An 18,691-nucleotide genomic window follows, 5' to 3' on the forward strand; every position below is an offset into this window, starting at 1 on the left:
TTACATTCAAGTACAACATGTAATTCCAATAGTTAATCTACAGAACTTAATCTTCTTCTTTCAGCTGTTCCCTCTTCAGGGGTCTCCACAGTGAGTCATCCTCATCCATCTCACTCTGTCCTCACGCCAACTACCTATATCTCCTTTTTGCATTTTTCCTGCAGCTGCATTTCTTACATCCTTCTATAAATATGCCCACTGTCCCTGTTCTAGACATGTCCAAACCATCTCAGTCTGGTCTCTCTAACTTTATCTGTCAGTTGTTCAACATGTGCTGTACCTCTGATGATCTCATTCCTAATCTTATCCATTATTGTATCATATTACACAAATACCTTATCTCCTGAACGACTTCATTTCTGCCACTTCCAGTTCTTTCTCCTGTAATTTTGTCAATGCAACTGTCTCCAGACCATACAACATAGCTGGTCTCACCATTACCATGTAAACTTTTCCTTTGACCCTTGTTGATACACTTTTGTCACAAATCACTCCTGAAACTTTTCTCCATCTACTCCATCCTGCCTGGACTCTCTTTTTCACTTCTTTACCACATTAACCATTTTCCTGGACAGTGGACGCCAAGTCCTTGAAGTCCTGCACCTTTGTGGCCTCTGCTCCTTGTAGACTCACTGTTCCACTGGTCTCCCTCTCATTCACACACATGTACTGCCTTACTATGACTGCCTTTCATTCCTCTTCTTTCAAGTGCATACCTCCACCTCTCCAAGTTCTCTTCCACCTGTTCTCACCACAGATCAGGTCATCTGCAAATATCATAGTCCACAGGGATTCTTGCCTGACCTCATCTGTTAGTTGGTCCATCACCAAAGCAAACAAGAAGAGACTCAAAGCCGATCCTTGATGCAATCTCACCACCACCTTTTTCTAAATCCATAAAGACACAATGAAGTTCTTTCTGACCCTCTCTGTACTTCTCCATCAGCATCCTCAAAGCAAATATGACATCTGTTGTGCTCTTTCTAGGCATTAAACCATAATGTTCCTCACAGATAGTCACCTCTCGTCTAAGTCTTACTTCCACAACTCTCTCCCAGATCTTCATCGTGTGGCTCATCAACTTAATTCCCCTGTAGTTGCTACAATTCCGTACAACACCCTTGTTCTTAAAAATGGGCACCAGTACACTTCTCCTCCATTCTTCTGGCATTTTTCTCACCCTCAAATATGCCATTGAATATCTGAGACAAAAACCTCACTGCTATCTCTTAAATACATTTCTGAACCTTAGATGTTATTACTGTTTTTCTTATACATTTTATTGTTGGATGTAACTGGGACCCCGTGTACATAATTTCGCTCCACCACATGTACCACATGAGGTGCGAATGACAATAAAGAAACTCTGACTCTGACTGACTCTGAACCTCCACTGGTATTTCATCAGGTCCAACTGTCTTCCCCTTCTTTATTGTTTTCAGAGTGGGAAAAATAAAAAATAAATTTGTACGCATCCTTTATGATTGTCTATTGTTGTCATTGTTGTCCACTGTTGTCATTGCACTTTGTTAAAATTCAGGTCTCTCTTGTAAATGAGTCCCCAAGGCTCAATGGGATTAACTTGTATAAATAAAGGTTGAATGAAAAAGAGCTTACCAAACTTCACCCTCACTAATCTTTCTCACTTCCAGGTTCACAGTTTCTATGACCTCTACTCTTCTTTCTCTTTCATTCTCTTCATTCATTAGCTCCTCAAAGTACTCCATCCATCTTTCCATCATACTCTCCTCATTTGTTAGAAGATTAACATTCCTATCTTTAACAAGCCTAACCTGCTGCACATCCTTTCTAGCCTGATCCTTCTGTTTTGCCAATCGGTACAAGTCTTTCTCACCCTCTTTAGTGTCCAGCCTCCCATACAGCTCATCGTACGCCTTCTGCTTTGTCTTACCTACTTCCCTCTTTGCTCTACATTGTATTCCCTTATATCCTTGTCTCTTCGCTTAAGTCCTCTCACTGACATATTTCTTCTTGACTGACCTTTCTTTGAATGGAACTTCATTATTCCGAGGTTCTTCAGAACCTAATGCTTCTGTAAAATTTATTCATATAATGAAACCAAAATACAACTTTATCATTAAAATGTATTAATGAAAACCTAAATTTTATATTTAACCTTCATATTTTAGAGCAACTAGAATTTCTGTGAAGATTTTTGAATTTACAGGTTGCAATTGAATGCATCACACATGTTCACATGGTAAAAAAATATAAAATAAGAAAAACAAACAAATAAATATACTGTAAATGGTCTGCAAGGCTTTCCCAAAGTCTCAGAGCTCCAAGTATTAGTCCCAGTTGATTGGCTCTGCTTGGTTCCAGTCAACAGTTCAGACGACAATATACTGTAATATAATTTTGAATATAATTTTGAATTTATGTTCTGCTGTAAAACACTGATTTGTTTTAGATCAGTAAATGATCCTTCTATTCTATTCTATTCTATTCCATGGAGGCTCTGAAGAGCTACAGGCTGTAGATCCCTGCTCTAGTCTTTGCCCGAGAAGAACATCTACACAACCAGCAGTGATATAATGAATTTAAAGACATCAAACTGCCGTCCATCATGTCTGTTGTTCATCTCCAAAAACTCTGTGTGACCACAGAGTTGATTCTCAGCAGTCATTAACATCTGGTTTTCTTCAAACCCATTTTCAAATTTCAAATGTTCCTTTGTAAATTCAGTGGCTTCTCCAGACGTCTGCCAAACCATTATCTGCGACAGCTTCATGATTTTTCAAACTGGGCAGAGCCCCAGGACCTCCTCACTCTGGGTGTTTTAGGTCAATTTAAGTGTGTAATTAGTGTCCATCTTCCACACCAGGAGTGGACAAATGACACTGAGTGGTTTCTGTCAGTCCAAGCCCTGCAGCTCATCGGACAGCCAGCTGTAGCCCATTCTAATTAATCACATCAATGTTTGATGGTAAACAACCACACTGGACTGGAACCCAATCAGAACACAGTTATTTCTCAGAATTAATGTTCATGTGAACATCAACACACAAAGCAATAATTCATGTCACGATGAGAGGGTTAGAAGACCTTCAGATAAAATAAATACACTGAAAATGTACAAACATGAACAAACAAAGTCCACTGTCTGTAGGAGAGCAAGTGTCAAGCTCAAGGCCTGAGGGCCAAATATGGCCCTTGTTAACACCTTATCTGGTCCCTAGAATATTTTAAAAGTAACATACTTTCATTGCCTAAGCATACTTTATTAAGTGCAGACTTCTCGTGACAATTGGACAAGAAAATTAGGTCAGAAGTTTTAATAATCTTTAAATTTGAGGCCAAAAAAAAAAGCAACACAAATGCCAAATAAGACTGGTGAAACTTGTTGTGCAAGCTGTAACCAAGAAAATATGTCAAGTATCTGACTGAAGTTAAAGTAATGACTGAAACTGGCCCTTTGTTTTAAATAAGTTTTTGATTTTGGCCCTATCTTTTAACCCATGTTTGACTCCCTCGATGGAGGGTTTTACATATCAGATATTAAAAATGACTGGATTTTTACCAAGTTGTAAAACATGGACATGTACCGGCCAACTACAACTCAAAAATCTGACATTGTTCCCCATCAGTGAAAGCCCCATAGCAACAGCAGGAGTGTGGAACTGACTCAGCGCAGCCTCTACCTGTAGTTGGACCAGTCGGATTAGGAACTGTTGGAGGTCGTTTGGAAAAAACCGAGGTGAGAACAGCTTCATTTACTGACATAAAGACACAGATGTTGGTACAGTTGGATATGTTAACAGTGCTAATGAAGCTAGTAAAAGATTGAAGGGACTTTTAAAATGTTAGCCCAGTGCACATTTTGTCTTAGTTTTGGAGGTGATTCACAGATTTCATGATTTTTACAAGCATATAAAGCATATTCTTCTTGAAGGCCCCTGCCTCCAAAAGTGCACGGAACAATGGTGACTTTCATAAAATTTACATTTTTACAGGTGAAAATAAGACATAAAACACATGCTTACGTGGATATTGTAGAAGCTCACACGAGCAAGCAGTAAAATCACAATGAATTCACCCTGTGGCACAATGTGACATTAACCTTTATAGTAGTAGTAGTAGTAGTAGTAGTAGTGCTTTCCCTCTTATACATACCAGGAAAAACCTCTGACGCATGATGTCAATTTAGAGCCAATAACAGAGACATTAACATGAATGCCAAACCAAAGCTGCATGGGACATTAACAAAAACAACTCGTTTCCACACTCAGAAACATCATAAAGTCATAAACATTACACACATAATTGCTACAAGGCTAACCAGCATTCTTTGCAGCTCACACTGTCTCTCTGGGATGCAACTATGCTGTACTAAGGTAAAACTATTGTCATTCCACATTTGTATATGTCTCTTAACTTGTTTAAAATCGTTACAAAATGAGTTTCCTGTAATGTGTTTCACTTTAAACAATATACTGTATGTTTTATTCTGTTAAATATAGCTCTTGGATAGAAGAAGACTTATATGGACAAAGCAACAAAAACAAGATGCTCAGTGTCCCTTGACTGGACGTGGGTTACCGGGGCCCCACCCTGGACTCCGGCCTGGGGGAGAGGCTTATCAGCGAGTACCTTGTAACCAGGTCTCTACCCATGGGGCCCGGTCAGGCTCAGCCCAAACAGACAACATGGGTTTGCCTTCTTGTGGACCCACCACCTGCAGGAGGGACCATACGAGCCGGGTGCATGGCACCATGGGCAATGGCTGAAGGCGGGGGGCCTTGGCGCTCTGACCCTGGGTTACCAAATCTGGCTCTTGGAACATGGAACTTAACCTCTCTGGCGGGGAAGGAGCCTGGGCTTTTGCGTGAGGTTGAGAGGTACCGACTAGTTGTAGCTGGGCTCACCTCGATGCACAGCATGGGCTCCAGAACCAATCTCCTTGAGAGGGGCTGGACCTTATTTCACTCTGGAGTTGCCCATGGTAAGGGGTGCAAAGCTTGTATGGGTCTACTTTTAGCTTTACTTTTTTACTTTAGCTTGGTCTGGTTGTTCGTGCAGCTTGAACAGCACAGCAGGACCTGAACCCTGGTAGGGCATTTTAGTAAACTTCATGTTTCAACAAAAACAGCATTTGCTTTGATAAACTGAATGCAAAAAACCCCGCGGTCCGTTCTATTACTGATACTTCCGTGTTGTACCGGAAGTTATTGCAGAAACGTTTCTATAGTAAAAGCACCAGGAATAAGGTGAGATATGTGAATTTTATCGGGATTTTTGTTTTATTTTGAAAAACAGAAATTCACTCTGTCCCATCGCGACCATTATTGTGAGCAGCTTCACCATCCTCCCTCACAGTGCTGTATTGCACGGATGAGTGGAGTCAATGCCTGGTGTTTGTTGCGGCAAAAAAAAAATCTGCTGGCAGAGGGCCCTTCTGTGCCAAGGGCACCTGGGCACGTGCCCAGATTGCCCGTAAGGTAGATCCGGCCTTGGACCTGTCCCAGTCCACCTGTCTGCCGGGATCGGGACTCGGCATGAGGCCGGGGTCCGGGCAACGGCCTTCTGCATGTCAGCAGCTCGAGCCAGCAGCCTGCAGAGAACGCAAGTCCGGGATCCGGAGCTCGAGCCTCGAGTCGGCACCACGGAGGATCTTCCACGGTGACTAGCGGAGCTCGGAGCAGGGGAGGTGACGCTCTGCCCGGCCTGGCTCTGAGGCTCCGGTGGAGAGGACTGGGGAGACCGGCGGAGCTCCATCTAGCTCGTGCTGAATTTTGTCGTTGGTCACCTAGCACAAAAAATGCCTGCACTTCAGCATTAGATCACGGTGTTGTCATTATTGTTTTTAAAATCTTTAAAATAGATCCAGCCGCTGCTCCGGGTTCTGAGAAATTGCAAATGGTGGATCTGTGTGAAAAGTTTCTGAAAGATCCAGTGACTTCTCCCCCTGACCAGTCAGTGACCGACAGTGCGCGGACATCACGTTTTAGGGTCCTGCTTGGTTGGCCTCAATGGAACCGCATAGAAGTAGGTACTGAAAAACCAGGCCGGTTCCACGAAGAAGGCCCTGTGGAAAAGAGCACAGAACCAGCCCGAGCAAGGTAAATCGGGGCCAAGGAGGAACTGTGGAAAAGGGGCAAGTGTGACCTGGAGGGCAAAACCAGAGCAGTGTTCTTTTTTTGGAACTTCTGTGCTATTCTTAGTATGTCCATCACGAGCGAACACCATGTTTGAACATAAGGTTGTCAATAATCAAAATACTCATGTAAGTCTACAAATCACTGAACAGTTTGCCCCCCCCCCCCCATTATCTCTCTGATCTGCTACAACCGTATGTCCCACCACATTCCCTGAGGTCAGCGGACCAGTTGCTCCTCACAGTTCTAGGAACTCGTCTTAAGCGCAGAGGCGACAGGGCCTTCTCTGTAGCAGGACCAAGACTCTGGAACGAGTTACCTCTGCTTGTCAGACAGGTTTTCAAGTCCCGTTTAAAAACTCACTACTATTAAGTAGCATTCAACACCAGAGGATCTGTATTTTGAACCTGTACGCTCCACACTGGTTTGTCATCATTATCTGCATCGTATTTATGTCTATATTTCTGATTTACTTCATTTTGTATTTTGCTTTGTGTGTTACCTGTTGTTCTGTCTGTACAGCACTTTGGTTGGCCTTGTCGCTGTTTTAAGTGCTCTATAAATAAAATGGTATGGTATGATATAAGTGCACTTGTCATGTCATCTGATTTGCAACCATTTGTTTGGACACTCGGATAAAGAGAGGAGTTGAGATGTCAACTGATCACCACCTGGTAGTGAGTGATCAGTGAGTAAGATGGTGGGGGAGATGTGTGTACTGAGTGTTTGCTGGGAAAGCCTGGCAGAAGAACCCTTCAGAAAGATCTTCAACTCACACCTCCAGGAGAGCTTTAACCTCATCCCAACTGAAACGAGGGATATTGAGTCTGAGTGGGCCATGTTCCATGCCTCATTTGTTGAGGTAGCTGCCTTGAGCTGTAGCCGAAAGGTTGTTGGTGCTTCTCACGGTGGCCATCCTCATACTCGGTGGTGGACACCCCAGGTTAGGGAGGCTGTCAAGCTGAAGAAGGTGTCCTATCAAGCCTTGTTTGCTGGTGTGACTCCAGAGGCAGCTGAGGAGTACGAGAGGGCCAAGTAGTCCACAGCCTTGGCTGTTGCTCAGGCAAAAGCTCGGATGTGAGAGGAGTTCAGTGAGGCCTTGGATAGAGACTCTCAGTCGGCTCCGAGGAGATTCTGGCAAACCATCAGGTGGATGAGGAAGGGAAACCAACACTTTACTAACTGTGTTGGGTGAAGGTGGGGTGCCGTTGAACTCAACCAGTGATGTCATACAGAGGTGGAAGGACTACTTCTCGGACCTTCTCAATCCCACTGGTATGTCTTCCATGGAGGAAGCTGAGTCGGGGGACTTTAGGGTTGGTCTGTCCATAACCATGGCTGAACTGAGGTCGCTGAGGTAGTTGAAAAGCTCTGCTTAGGCAGGACTCTGTGGGTGGAGAACCCTGATTTCCTTAAGCCTCTGAATGTTGTGGGGCTGTCTTGATTGCCTTTGCAACAAATGTCGTCTTGACATCGGGGGCAATATTACTAGATTCGCAGACTGGGGTGAAGAGGAACCAAAGGGTGTGCTCCAATTATATAAGCACCACTCTCTTTAGCCTCCCTGGTAACATCTATTCAGGGGTACTGGAGAAGCGAGTCCAGTTGTTGGGTGAACCTCAGATCCAGGAGTAACAATGCAGGTTCTGTCCTGGCTGTGGAACACTGGATCAGCTCTTTACCCTCACTAGGGTCCTTGAGGAGTCATGGGTGTTTGCCCATCCAGTCTACATGTTTTTTGTGGACTTGGAGAAGGCTTTCGACTGTGTTCTTCGAGGTACACTGTGTTCCATAAGTATGGGATTGGGGGCCCATTGCAACGGGATGTTCGTTCCCCATACAAGTGGTGCTCGCGTTTGGTTCATTCTGCCGGTAGTAAGTCGGACCCCTTCAGGATGGGAGTTGAGACTCTGCCGAGGCTGCCTGTTGCCACCGATTCTATTAATTACTTTTATAGACAAAATTTCTCAGTGCAGCCAGCGTGTAGAGGGAGTCTGGTTTGATGGCTTCAGGATTTCTTTAATGCTATTTGCAGATGATGTGGTCCTATTGACGTTACCATGCCATGATCTTCAGCACTCACTGGAGCGGTTCTCAGCCGAGTGTGAAGCAGCTGGGATGAGAATCAGAACCCCTAATTTGGAGGACATGGTCCTCTGTCGGAAAAAGTTGGATTGCTTTCTTCGGGTCAAGGGTGAGGTTTTGAATAAAGTGAAAAAGTTCAAGTGTCTCTAGGTTTTGTTCACAAGTGAGTGAAGAATGGAGAATGAGATTGACAGACAGACTGGTGCAGCATTTGCAGTATTGCAAAGTCTGTGCCGGTCCGTTGTGGTGAAGATGGTGCTGAGCTGTAAGGCAAAGCTCTCTGTTTACCCATCAGTGTATGTTCCTAACCTCACCTATGGCCACAAACTCTGGGTAGTGACCAAAAGACAGAGCTCACGAATACAGGCGGTTGTAATGAGTTTCCTGTGCAGTGTAGCTGGACTCTACCTTAGAGATAGGATGAGAAGTTCAGTTATCCGGGAGAGACTTTGAGTAAAACCGCTGATCCTCCACATCGAAAGGAGCCAATTGAGGTGGTTTGGGCATCTGGTGAGGATGCTTCCTGGGTGCCTCCCTGGGGAGGTGCTTCGGGCATGTTCAACTGGGAGAAGACCCTGAGGAAGATCCAGGACATGCTGGAGAGACTATGTCTCGGTTGACTTGGGAACACCTTAGAATCCTCCCAGAAGAGCTGGAAGAGGTGGCTGTGGAAAGAGATGTCTGGGCCTCCCTGCTCAAGTAGTTGCCCCTGTGACCTGATGTCGAAATAAGTGGACGATTATGGATGGATGGATGGATGGATGGATGGATGGATGGATGGATGGATGGATGGAAGAAATATGTAACCACAGATAAATGGTAACTGGACTGTATTTACATTATAGTCAACCGAAATACTCAAACCACCTTACAACACAATCTGTGCCCTCATTTATCAATCATACAGCACTACTACATCTCTAGAATGATAATATGAAACTAATCATTGCATTTGATCACATTCATACTGGAGACAATGAAGAGTTCAGTGTCCTTCCAAGAGACACATTGACATGTGACTGTATACTACCAGGAATTGAATCTCCAACTCTCTTGTTAAAGGAGGGTTGCTCTAACCAATGACCCACAGTTTCCCGATCAAAGAACGTACAACAAGAATCCAAAATTAGTGCATCTTTACTAAAAATATAAAAACCTAAAGTGTGGAAAACACCACAGATCCCACAGTCCCAATTAGAGGTGCACCGATTGCAATTTTCTGGCCGATCACCGATTTCTATAAAGTCTGACCTGTCGATTCCAATTTTGGCCGATACCGATTTTGTTTTATAAGCGACACTGTCAGGTGTTACAAGGTCACAATGTACCTTAAATTTTCCAATATTATTTTGTTGAAAAACATACCCTTGAACAATATCCTAGAAACAGTACAAACTTGTTTTAACTGGCCATGAGGTAGTGCTATGAAATATAAATGAAGTTCAGACAATTGTTGTTAAAACAAAACAAAAAAAAATCAGTAAAATCGGTTTCTCATGCAAGTATCGGCCGATTTCTGATTTTCCAAAATTAAGGAAATCGGGGCCAATAAATCGGCCAGCCGATTTATGGGTGCACCCCTAGTCCCAACATTTATTAAACAAAACTTAAAGCAGGATTAAAAAAACTGCTGCTTCCACGAGGTTTGCTACTTTCAGCTGAGCTTTTGCTGCATTTAGCTACCCTTAAGCTACTTTTAAATGTTTGCTACACAAACATACATGTCTAGAACTCAGTTAGTTTGATAGATATTCCACACAAATCTGGTGTGGTAGTAGCTGAGAGTCATCTTTCATCATTTGCCATTTCACATTTTATATTTAAGGTTTGGTCAAATCAACTACAGCTCAGTTATTTCTCTACAAAAGATGTCTAAAAGTTTGTCATGAATGGAAGGGAGTAATATGGTTTGCTTGAAGGAGCACATCTTTTAATTTAATTGTTGTACATGTATTCTCAAGAATAATAAAAACTTGTTTCCTTTTTTAAATTGACCTTATGTAAGCCCCTAGCTAGCAGATGTGATTTACGGATATACCAGCAGACAATGGGCAGGACCTTCAGCTGCGTGTGCCACACTTTAATCTGCGTTTACTAACTATAATTAGGTTTCTGGGTCTCAGAGCCATGTCTGCTCACAGTGGACACTGAGAGCAAAGAGCTGCTGGTCCCTGCCCCCTTCAATCCCCCCCAACCCCCTTCCTGTCCCTTCTGCTTCATACATTTAAATTGGTTCCAGATGCATTCTCTCTCTCTCTCAAGAAGTCTTTCTAACCAGACTGCAACATGAAATAAAATAAGGCAAACCTCTGCACAGAAGAGTTCCAACACAAAACCTGGGCCTTGTCCACACAGAAACGTTTGTTTCTTTAACAATCTTTTTATATTTCTTTCTAAAAATACAATTTAACCATAACATCAGCTCTAGAAATGTCTCCATGCACACAACCCACAATGCTGTGGTGACTCTGCCAGGTCTAGATTTAGTGCTGCAGAGCTGCCACAGAAACACACCAGAGGATGACATGGAGCAGGAGTAGAAAGATTCACACACTGGGTGAGACCACTAGACTGTACAGATACATGTACAACACTGATTTTTGCAGTCGTCCTTCAATGCAAGAGTTGGGGGTTCAATTCCACCAGCAGTCACATGCCGAAGTGTCCCTGGAGAAGACACTGAATCCCTTATTGCCTTCTGATGTGTGTCCCATCAGTGTATGAATGTGATAAAGCACTGATTATTCTATGTGTAGATATAGTAGAGTGCTGTATGAGTGGATAAATGAGGGAACAGACTGTAGTGTAAAGTGATTTGAGTATATTGATAAGATAGAAAGGGGCTTTCCTGAGGCTTTTGGGCCTTTTTGGGGCTTTCCCTGAGGCTCAATGGGACTAACCTGTATAAATAAAGGTTGAATGAATGAATAGAAAGGTGCTATACATGTGCTGGTCTTAAAATTGGAATATCATGAAAAAGTAGATTTAATTTAGTAATTCCATCAAAAAGTGAAACTTGTATATTATATTCATTCATTACACACAGACTGATATATTTTAAATGTATATTTTAATGTTGATGATTATAACTGACAACTAATGAAAAACCCAAATTCAGTATCTCAGAAAATTAGAATATTGTGAAAAGGTTCAATATTGAAGACACCTGGTGCCACGCCCTAATCAGCTAATTAACTCTAAACGCCTGCAAAGGCCTTTAACTGGTCCCTCAGTCTAGTTCTGTAGGTAAACATCGTCACTGGCACCAGTGCACCTGCCACGTACAGACTGAGAAGGTTAGTGACTTTTACTGTAACCACAGAATCTCCTCGTCCTCACCAAAGTCACTAACCTCTCTGTCTTTTAAGACTGGACTCCCGCCTTGGACCCCGACTCCAACAACCAGTAACCAAATTAATAAAGACTGTTTTTGTTTCTTGGTTTTTTTTGCACTCCTGGCTTATTAAGAATTTGCAACCCACTTATGACAGTTTGTGGTTTTCACCAAAAAAAACACAACAATTTGCTATTTTCCTACTGAGGGTCAGGGGCGATTCTAGGATTTGACCTTTAGGGGTGCTTAGCCCCCAGTGCTGAAAATGGCTCTTTGCTTGAATGACACGGCGATCATATAAGTTCAATAGTAAACAGTTATTTCAATGGATCAGATGATTGTTTCTTAAACTTCTGTTTTGTTTCTGAACCATCACAGAAAACAAAGGCAAAAGGTCTATAAACTGAGAAGACAAGAAAAAATAAGACAGAACTTTATTGTTCCCACAGGAAGTTGTTGAAGGGCTTAATCATAATGATTAGAACTGTCCAAAATAAGTGAAAAATAAATTAATATTGCATGACAAATCTAACATTGTATCACTTTTTGGGTTTTAATTCTCTGATAAAGAGTGGTGATGGTAAAGTGGTAAGGAAGCACTTCACCCTATGATAAATTGTATTTTTGCTCTTAGTTTCTCCAGATGGAGCAGTTGTAGTGGGCTCACTGTACATCACCCTGGATAAGAGTACAGCAAAAGCAAAAGTCTAATGCAATAATTGCTCTGAAGTAGGTTGGGGAAGATTAAACAATTTTATAACCTGAAAAAGGTTATAGCTAGCCACCACAGTTTAAGAGATGTAGTGTAAGCTAACTTTAAGATAAAAAAATCACTAGTCAATATGAAATGGAGCTGTAATAAGTTGCAACATATATCTACATTAACACACAAAACAAAGCACAGCTAGCTTTAGCATTAAACTTTAATTACCCATATAGTATATATATATATATATATATATATACGAAGTGATTATGACAGAAAATGGAGGACTTTACTTGCAGTTACTTTGTACAGGTGAACATGAGGTATTTTCTGTTGATCACTGTTAAATTCAGCTGCTCATGAGGTCGGCCGCTGGACTTTAGACATTTTTTCCAATGATATATTTTTTAAATGAAATCGCTCAGACCGCAAATCGATCGTAATACAAAACCCCGACAACGCAGTCAGATAAAAACATGCAGCGCCTGAAGGTAAGGGGCGTTCCCTTTGAGACAAATGCGATCACCGATTGGTTAGATGAGGAGCTTACTGGAATGATTGACAGCTGGCGCTCAGCATCCGACTCGTAAAAAAATAAATCATAGATTTTACTGGCCCGTTTAATGCGTGTCATTCCATATTTATTCAAGATTTTGGTGAATCTAAAGTTTAAGAACCGAGTTTCCTTACAAAATGGTTTTCTAAAATTTTTAGGGGTGCTAAGCTAAAGTTTAGGGGTGCTTCAGCACCCCTAAAAAGAGGCTAAAATCGCCACTGCTGAGGGTTTTAGTTTTTGGCGTGATTTTACGTCTATTTTGTTGATACAGTAGGATGGAAGTGGAAGATAACTTGAAATCCACACAAGGGAGACTGTGCTGAACAAAACAAACAGGGCAGGTTAAACTAATTTTCGGGTGATAGGCGAGTTAAAATCAAAAATAGTAAAAAAAAAAAACATTTCACCATGGACTCCATCGTCCCGGTTTTGCCATCGGTGAATGTACCGTAGTATACAGTCCATATGTTTTTCTTCTTCCTGCTGCTCCTTTCCTCAGGGGTCACCACAACCAACTAACTCGTACGGAGACTTGGCAATTGTTTTTCCTGACTCCTAGGAGTGAGGTAACGGACTGAGTAAAACGTTCTTTTTACCTTTTCTTAACCTTTTTTATTTTTATATTAGCCCACTCATGGCTTAAAACTGACCAACTGAATCTGTTCAGTGGTCTGGACGGTTGTCACAAGACTCCAGAATGGAATTTAAAAAATACTTAAATATTCATTTTGGGCGTACTTATAAAATGGTGGTGGTGGTGGGGGGGGGGTGTCTTGTTTTTAAAAATGGTGGTAAAATAAACATTATCTATCTTATCTAGATAGCTATATTAGTAAAAACCAAAGACCTTATGAAAGTACAAACTACTGTATAATAATATAATATATAAACCCTTGACTGACTATACAAATTAACCATGGACTATAAAAATACGTATGAACCATAGAGTACACATACGAGCTGTTGAATATTTTATTCAGTCTATAATTCAAACTGTAAACACAACATGAAGGAAAAGACAAGGGTGGTGGACAGACAATGATGTGGAACTTCTTCACACTAAACTATAAGACCACATGGGTGCAGGACAGTAATTAGGACAGCCATTTTAAATAAAAAAAATCCCAATCAACTTGCTACATCCCACAGCGTGTGCATACTTTTTCCTTTACTCCTATGTACTAAATGTAGTCCAAGTTTTAGTACAACAACAAACTATTTAAGAGCAAATAAAGCATTGTAAGAAGGGTGATGAAACCAACAAGGTCCATGCTCAATAATCCAGGTGATGAAACTTTACGAGTTAGGACCACAGCCTGGTTCGTATCTCTTATATGGCTGAATTCAAGTTTACTTTATGATACGTGCTGTTGATCCTGCCAGCCAGGTTCAGTATGTCTTCATTTTCACCTGTCAAATATAGGCTTTTCACAATAAACAATAAATCAATTAATCACATGATAAATAAATTATCTAGCTTGTTTGGACGGCTGTGGCTGAGTGGTTAGAGCAGTCGTCCTCCAATGCAAGAGCTGGGGGTTCGAATCCACCAGCAGTCACATGCTGAAGTGTTCCGGGGCAAGACACTGAACCCCTCATTGGCTCTGATGTGTGTCCCATCGGTTTATGAATGTGATAAAGCTCGGATTAGTCTCTTTAGAATGAATTGTTCCATTAGCTTTGTAGAGATCTAGTATAGAGCTGTATGAATGGGTAAATGAGGCACAGATTGTAAAGTGCTTTAAGTATCTCGAGAAGACAGAAAGGCGTTACATAAGTACAGTCCATTTACCATTTTCATTTATCGGCTTTATCGTTTCTTCATGTCTCTCTTTTTCTACTGAAGACACTGGAAGACAAAAGGCTCAACTCCGGTCTCTTCACTGACCCCTCCCTTTCTCTTTAAAATCTGTTTTAACCGTCCAAAATCACGTTATTGGATCGTTAAAAGCAGCTAAGCTGAGAAGCTAAGCTACAAGCTAAGCTAACAGGCCGACCTCGGGGAAAAAACCTCCGTCTTGTCGAAGCTCCAAAATTCACGGTTGAAACTTGTGCCTACGTGTAAAAAGTTGTTTTTCTCTGCAAAAAGAAGCTGAGAACTTGTTTACTGATTTTTATTAAAAGCTTTGTGTGATAAATGCTATGCTAAAGAGTTCAAACCACACCGAACATCCACCATTTTGAAAACCCAAGAGAGACAGCCCGTGTCACGTCAAGGGGCCTCCCTCCCATTTTTCTTAGAGACACGCTGCTCGCTCCCTCACTATCCATCCTTCAGTTCAAACAGTCATACTGCCATCTGGTGGTCAAAAAAGGTACTACACGCAAAACAAATTAACCAACAGTTCTTCTTAAATTTGACAATAATTACTAATTATTGTCAAATTTCAAACAATATTATAATTTATCGCAATAATTTCTGAGACAATTAATCGCCCAGCAAAATTTGTTATCGTGACAGGCCTAGTCAAATATTCAACCTTTATTTGTACAGGTTAGTCCCATTGAGCCTCAAGGACTCATTTACAAGAGAGACCTGTCCAATATAAGAGGTGATCCTTTGACATCACAGTTCTCAAAAGGTTAGCTTAAGGTTATCCTCTGGAAAACACAAGGATGGGGATCTACATTTGATCACATTCCAGAAATACAGTTTGGTGTTCCTAAAACAGGTTCGGTGTGGACACAAGCACTAAAACACCCCTGTGTGGGCAGGGTCTGAGAGGGTGATGCTGGACCAGGATGCCGTGGTCTGCTGGAGGTAAAGCTGTTGTCCAGCTCGTCCACATGAGGTTGATTTATCACAACTAGAGCACGCTGGGAGTTTCTGGGACCGTTATGATTGTCAGAGGCCTTTTGGAGACAATGTGCTGCCCAAATGAGGATCTAAAGAGTTGTGCTCCTTTCATGTCTTGGACAGATGTGGGGTGGTGGTGGCGGTGGTGGGAGGTGCACAAAGTAATGTTTAGCCAGAGCAAATCCACATCCTGCACCCATGTGCAGCAAACTTCAAAGACCGACCCACTAACAGAACCATTTGGAGCCTGCCTGTAAGATAAGGAAGGCCGCAAACAGAAGGTCTGAAGGTCTCATGAGGAGATCCCACCTGCCCCCCCACCCCCCCAGGCAACAGCTCTCTGTTGACTCGAACACTTACCAAGTGAAAGCCAATTGAGAGCTGTCAGCTTTACAGCGCAGCTTTAAGAGCTCCTGATGAATCCATGAACATCTTAGAGCTGATTCTTCTTCTGCAGACTCCAACAGGTTTTTGCTGCTGCTGCCAGAAGGCCTGAAGGAATGCCTGTCACCCGCCGCCTTTCAGGCCACCGTTTTAGACCATCTTATGACAGTCTAAAACTATCTAAACTAAAAAATGACTACGTTGAAGCCGTTTGGGTTGAACCTGTAAAATAACTACATAATCTCATTCGGTGTTACAGCAGTCCCTCGCTACTTCGCCGCTCGACTTTTGCGGACTCGCTGTTTCGTGGTTTTTCAAAGTAAGATTGTTCACGACACACGATTGTCAACTTTAATATTACTCACGTGACTGGGACAGTGTGGCTACTGCACATTAAAAAGTTAATGACAAAATTCAATACTTTGGACAGGCCATTTTATAGTTTTCTCTCAATAAGCTTACACTATCGCCACTCAAAAGGACTACATTACCCAGAAGCCCCAACAGTGCTTCCAGCCGTTGTCTTCTGCTGAAATGGAGGGAAAGTTTTGATCCGAGCTGAAAAAGTTTGGTCCTTATTCACAGTGACTTCAGCGCCCAGCGAATACAGAGAGCCGCATGGAACTGACCGGGAACCGGACCAGAAACGGTGCGGTGAGTCTGAGTGCCGCCCGCCGGCCCGTGAGGCCTCCTGATCGGGAAGACACCGCCCGGAGGTCCGGTGTTCTCTCCAGAGCTCACCGGGACTACCTCATCTGGATTTGGACTCGATCTCGACCACTATGTGGACCCGTGCAGGCCATCCAAAGGCCCGGCTACCTCCAAAAGCATTTTGGTGCTCAAGGGCTGCAGAGAGCCGACCAGAACCGAACCAGCAGCGTAGGTCTGCCAAACCAGAACCGAGCCGGACTGGAACCGAGCTGCTTTCCTGTAGAGCTGGTGAGTAAAATTTTGCAGTACTGTACAGTACATATACATATGTTGTTAAAATCTAAATACTAAAATAAATATAAAGTCCCTACTTCAAGGTTTTTCACTTACTGCGCTGGTGGTGGTGGTGGTGGTGGTGGGGGGGCGGGGTCTGGAACGTAACCCCCACAGTAAACGAGGGACACACTGTACAACATGTTGTAAAGCTCAGCGTGTTGAATGACTCTCAGATACTACCACCTCACATCTGAGCAGAGTACTTGTCAAACTGACTGAGACATTATTGTGTTGGCCAACACTGATTAGCTGTGGCGGCCATATTGAACTGAGCTGACTCCAGCTGTGGATGCACATCGTCTAAGGTTCATTAAAACCCAAGAGTCCATGAGATATTTTGCTAACAGTCAGGGTAGACTCCAGGTCTTTCAGAGTATGTGCTGAGGGTCAGTGTCAGCTACCACCACACCAGACTTCAGCTCGATCTGTAAAACTGGATCAGGAGCCATGTCTGTGTTTGTTTGTTGTGGCAGCCATCTTGGATTGGCACCATAAGTTAATCAGTAGAAGACAAGATGAATACTTTATGTTTCATTCAAATCTGTCCACACGTCCTGAAATATTTTGCTAACAGACAAATGCAAAAACATGAGTACCAGCCTTAGTCTTTGGCAGCAGCCTAAAAGGAGTTTATATAAACTAATTGTTATTTGGTCTCTTTTTCTTTAACAGTCCCCCAGCCCGTCCTGTGTCTCCTCCCTGTCCACAGCTGGGTCTCAGGGGACAGAACCCTCAGAACCCGTCCGAACAACGTGGACCACACAGCAGAACCTTCCTGAGCCCAGCAGACCTGACAGGATGTGAAGTCCAACAGAACCCTCGGCGAGAAGACAGAACAAGTCTTTGACGGAAACACGTCATCACTGTCCATGTCTCACAAAATAAAGTTACTTTATCTTTAATTACAGGAAATATGCACATTCAGCAGGCGACAGCTACAGATTTACCTGTTTAAAACTTTATTTATTAAAAGAAAAAGTTCTGCCCGAATTTGTCCAAAGACTAAAGATCAAAGTAAACTTTATGAAAACTGTGCGCGTTACGTGCGCCGAGAAGCAGAACGTTTTTAATTTGTAAGATTTCTGAACGGAGTTCCGAATTCAAGAAGCGGCCATGCCAGCTGTCACAGACAAAACACAACAAGACACCCCGAACCGAACTTTAAGGTTGCGCCAGAACCAGCAGCTCGACGCGGCGTCACACCAGCCATAGGAAACGCATTAGAAGCCCTCAGCGCAGGGGCACGTCCATGATCGGACACTCACCCTGAGCTCGCAGCGGCGGCAGGAAAAAGTTGACGGCGAGCAGCAAACTGCTCATCTGGACACACACACGCATCTTACTGAGCTGCTACAGTTCATCGTGAACAAGAAGACACGGAGAACTCTGGTTCCGAGACATGCCGCTCCACGGAGCCCCGTTAACTCCGCTCCTCCGTCCTCTCCCGACCGCAGCACGGCGCATGCGCAGGAAGGAGCCCCGCTCCAGTTCAAACAGCGTGCCGCCGCCCATCATCGAGAAGTCAGAAGGAGAGGCCCTTCTTACCTTGTGTTAGTAAAATATCTTCCAAACCACTGGCTGGGTCGCACTGGATCTCTCATGAAGTAATCACTGAATATACATGAAGAACTGAAAAACCAGCACAGCAACAACATGGCTGCCCTGAACTTTATTAACTGGACACTGTCCAACTGATTCATAGTGGTTAATTCAGTCCAGCGCAGGG

General features: G+C 43.0%; 1 protein-coding gene across 1 annotated transcript in view; it reads right to left on the bottom strand.

The window, feature by feature from the left end:
• Positions 1–18,419, bottom strand: part of reck (reversion-inducing-cysteine-rich protein with kazal motifs) — a 93,747-nt gene extending 75,328 nt beyond the window's left edge. The window contains exon 1 of the mRNA XM_037694399.1: positions 18,231–18,419. Within this exon, the coding sequence (XP_037550327.1) occupies positions 18,231–18,303 (73 nt within the window). The 5' untranslated portion in view covers positions 18,304–18,419. The remainder of the gene's footprint in view (positions 1–18,230) is intronic.
• Between the last annotated feature and the right edge of the window lie 272 nt (positions 18,420–18,691).

This window comes from Nematolebias whitei, chromosome 20, assembly GCF_014905685.2.
Source record: "Nematolebias whitei isolate Nwh7 chromosome 20, NemWhi1, whole genome shotgun sequence".
Lineage (NCBI taxonomy): Eukaryota > Metazoa > Chordata > Actinopteri > Cyprinodontiformes > Rivulidae > Nematolebias > Nematolebias whitei.